Source organism: Thrips palmi, unplaced genomic scaffold (assembly GCF_012932325.1).
Source record: "Thrips palmi isolate BJ-2018 unplaced genomic scaffold, TpBJ-2018v1 HiC_scaffold_12, whole genome shotgun sequence".
NCBI lineage: Eukaryota > Metazoa > Arthropoda > Insecta > Thysanoptera > Thripidae > Thrips > Thrips palmi.
The window spans coordinates 3,126,071-3,129,406 of NW_023144623.1; the positions used below are offsets into that span (position 1 = coordinate 3,126,071).

The window sequence follows — 3,336 nt, forward strand, 5'->3', positions numbered from 1 at the left end:
AGGACGACGACCGAGTACCACGGCCGTCCGCCGTGCAATTAGGCAGCACTCCACGCAGTTGCCTTGCCTACGAGCGCGCGCTCGCCGGATTCGTGCTGAGCGCCTACCCGCTGCTGGGGTAGGCCACCCTTACGACAGCTCGCTACGGTGCCTCAGCAGACTGATTCCGAGAGTCGATCTTGTTGCGCTCTGCGCTGTCTCTCTCGCACCTACGGGACGCTGCACTGCACGAGTGCGAGAGAGAAAGAGCGACGAAAACGACTCTCGGAATCAGTCTGCAGTGACGCTCGCTGCCGCGTGGGGCAAGGGGGGGGCCAAGGGGGCGCGGCGAGACCAGGGCAGGGGGGCGTGGCGTGCGCTGGTTTGCATCGGGGTGGTTCGGTTAGTGCGTAATGGCACTTTAATTTTTTGCCTTTTTTCTTAGAGTGCGCATCCTCAGAGGCTCGTGGATTTGGAACGCACTCCCAAACGGCCGGCGACAAAGTGCAGCAACGAAACCCAGGACATCCGAGCCTTGCTGAAGCCCGGGCGCGTTAGTACGCTGAGCCAGGAGGAGCTGGACAAGCTGCTGCTGGATATGATAATAGAAAGCAAGCTGCCATTCCAGCTTGTAGAGAGACCCAGGTTTCGAAAGTTAATCAAGAGGTTGGCGCCCGGCCGGACCGTGTTCGGCCGGAAGACAGCGAGTAATCGCGTCGGTCCTCTGTACGAAACTACAAAGGAGGACTTAATAAAAGAATTGGCGCGTGCCAAAACTGTCGGCACGACGGCCGACGCCTGGAAATGCCGGGGAAAGTGAGTGTCTGGTTTATTAATCGAATCTTTCCTAGATCTAAATTTGAGCGAAATAATGTTGATTTTGTTTTTTAGGGGCTATCTTGGTGTGACAGCGCACTGGCTGGACACAGAAACCCTCCAGAGGAAATGTGCTGCCCTTGCGTGCCGGCGGATCAAGGGCAGCCAAACTTTTGAGGTGATCGCCGAGGAACTCTGTGACATTTTCGCGGAGTTCAAGATACAGCACCGGATTTCCTCAACCGTGACCGACAATGGGTCAAACTTTTGCAAGGCATTCAGGTAAAGAAAAATAAAATTGTATTTTTAAATATTAAAACTGTGACCGTATGAAAATTTCTTATTATTTAAAATTTTTCCAGGGAGTTCAGCGCTGGTGGTGATGCGGACGATGATGAGGAACTAGATGAAACGGAAGACGGGAATGACGACGAGTTGGAGCTTTTGCCATTGGGAGACATGATCGACAAAGGGGAGCAAGGTAACGAGCTTCTCCTTCCTCCCCATCGGCGGTGTGCCTGCCACACTCTGAATCTGGTGGCCTCCAAGGACTTGGAGGACGCCCTTGCGAAGCCAGGCCCCGTCAAGACTTCTTGGACCAACGTGCTGACCAAGTGCCAAGCATTTTGGTCCAAGCAGAGGAGAAGCACCAATGCGCGGGATGTTGTGGAGGCCCAGCTGGGCAAGGTGCTACCGGTACCAAACGCCACAAGATGGAACTCCATGTATGATGCGATGAAGGAAGTCCTATTTCATTATGACGATCAACGACGGGCGGCCATGCGCGCAGTCTGCACGCAACTTCAGGTTGAGCCCTTGACCGTGCAGGAGGTTCAGTTCCTCAAGGAGTATGTGGCGGTAAGTGAACTTCATTTAATTGCATCGTTGGTGTGTGTGTGTGTGTGTGTGTGTGTGAGTGTGTGTAAGAACATGACTGTAAAACGCGTTTTCATTTTTTTCAGATGATGGAGCCCCTTGCCAACACTATAGACTTACTTCGGGCCGAGGAAACAGTGTCCCCTCCGGGCTCCCCCTGCCCCGGGGTGCACAACCGCGGGGGAGATATCGGGCCATGAACGGGTTGCGCCACTGCCAGCCCCTCGTGGACACCCTCATCAGCAGCATCAAGAAGAGGTAAGTTGGGTGACGTCACCGTGTGAGCGCACGCAACATAAAGGGACCCACTAACGCGTTCGTTTTATTTTAGGTTCAAGGATCAGCTCTGGAACCGAGAATTGGTCGTGGCGGCCTGCCTTGTGCCGATGTTCCGCCTTGACTGGATTCGGGGCACAGTTGAAGAAGGGGACAACAAGGTGTATGAGGCGCGGGCTTGGCTTCACGAGGCCATTGCAGACCTCGCGGAAGCAACAGAGGCGACCGGGGAGCTCGAGAGTGAAGGTGAAATTCCCGATGACCCCGAGACTATGGACACGGACAACACCGTGGTGCGGCAATTGTTCAGGTAATTAAAAAGTTTCAAACTCCATGAAAATTTGAACTTAAAAATCAATCGTATTTTAACACTTTTTGTTTTCTTTTAGCTTTCTGGCTCCACACAGGCCACAGCCCATGAATGGACCAGCAGAGGAGCTGGATCGGTTCCTTGCTGAACCAATTGTCACCGAGGACTTTATAAAAAACTGTAAATATCTGAAAGATTTGTTTATTAGATCAAATACTTGTCTGCCAGCAAGCGCGGCTGTGGAGCGGCTATTTAGTCACGCCGGTCTCGTGCTAAATCCGCGTCGGACGCGGTTGGCTGACAAGCTATTTGATAATTTAGTATTTTTGGGGGTCAACCAAGAACTGCTTATGTAAATAGAAATTTCTAATCTTTATTTTCGTTATTTCTGTGTGTTACGACGTTTTAAGTATGTACTTTTAATCTTCTCTTGTATCTTTGCGGGGTTTATTTCATTATTGTATAGCTCAAAATTTTATATTTTGTATATTTTTGTATATTTTGTCAGTGTTATTGTTAACTATTTCTTAGCGTTTTGTAACAAACTTAAGTAGTAAAATTAAATATATTATGTTCCAAGTGTACATCTAATTCTCTCTTGTACTCGAAATTACCTTCATCATGCTGACATTAGTTTTAAATGTATGGTTAGACGGGGGAAAAAAAAAAAAATTGCGTTGTGAGAAGTACCTAAAAAGTACCTAGGTACTTTTGGGAGTACCGGTAAAGTACCTAGGTAGTAGACTCGTTCCAGTACCGAATACAGTACCTAGGTAAAGATTTTTCAATAGTACCGGTACAGTACCTAGGTACTCACCCGAGAGTACCTTGCCCATCCCTGTCGCAAGGGCACGCTCTAAATCGGTCCTCTGCTTCAACAGGAACGCGAAATTCGACTTTGACTTTAGGTGCTATCGGCACTTCACGTAGCTCGACGCTAAAGAATTTCCTCAAGTGTCATCGTCGCCAATCGCACTGGGACAATGCGAAACCGCAAGGGCACGCTCAAAATCGGTGTTCTGCTTCAAAAGGAACGCGAAATTCGACTTTGACTTTTTTTGCTTTTGGCACTTTTAATA

General features: G+C 49.4%; 1 protein-coding gene across 1 annotated transcript; it reads left to right on the forward strand.

Annotated features, from left to right (window-relative positions):
• The first annotated feature begins 1,846 nt into the window (after positions 1 to 1,846).
• LOC117639925 lies at positions 1,847 to 2,696 on the forward strand. Its single transcript, XM_034376000.1, has 3 exons — positions 1,847 to 1,929; positions 2,003 to 2,257; positions 2,337 to 2,696. The coding sequence occupies exons 1-3, from the start codon at positions 1,868 to 1,870 to the stop codon at positions 2,611 to 2,613; spliced, it is 594 nt and encodes a 197-aa protein (XP_034231891.1). The 5' UTR covers positions 1,847 to 1,867; the 3' UTR covers positions 2,614 to 2,696.
• The last annotated feature ends 640 nt before the right edge of the window (positions 2,697 to 3,336 follow it).

What these genes read in the sequence shown, in the direction of transcription:
- LOC117639925 (XM_034376000.1), top strand. Translation starts at nt 1,868, where the DNA reads ATGAACGGGTTGCGCCACTGCCAGCCCCTCGTGGACACCCTCATCAGC. An exon ending in ATCAGCAGCATCAAGAAGAG is followed by an intron (nt 1,930 to 2,002) that starts GTAAGTTGGGTG and finishes GTTTTATTTTAG; the next exon opens with GTTCAAGGATCAGCTCTGGA. An exon ending in GTGGTGCGGCAATTGTTCAG is followed by an intron (nt 2,258 to 2,336) that starts GTAATTAAAAAG and finishes GTTTTCTTTTAG; the next exon opens with CTTTCTGGCTCCACACAGGC.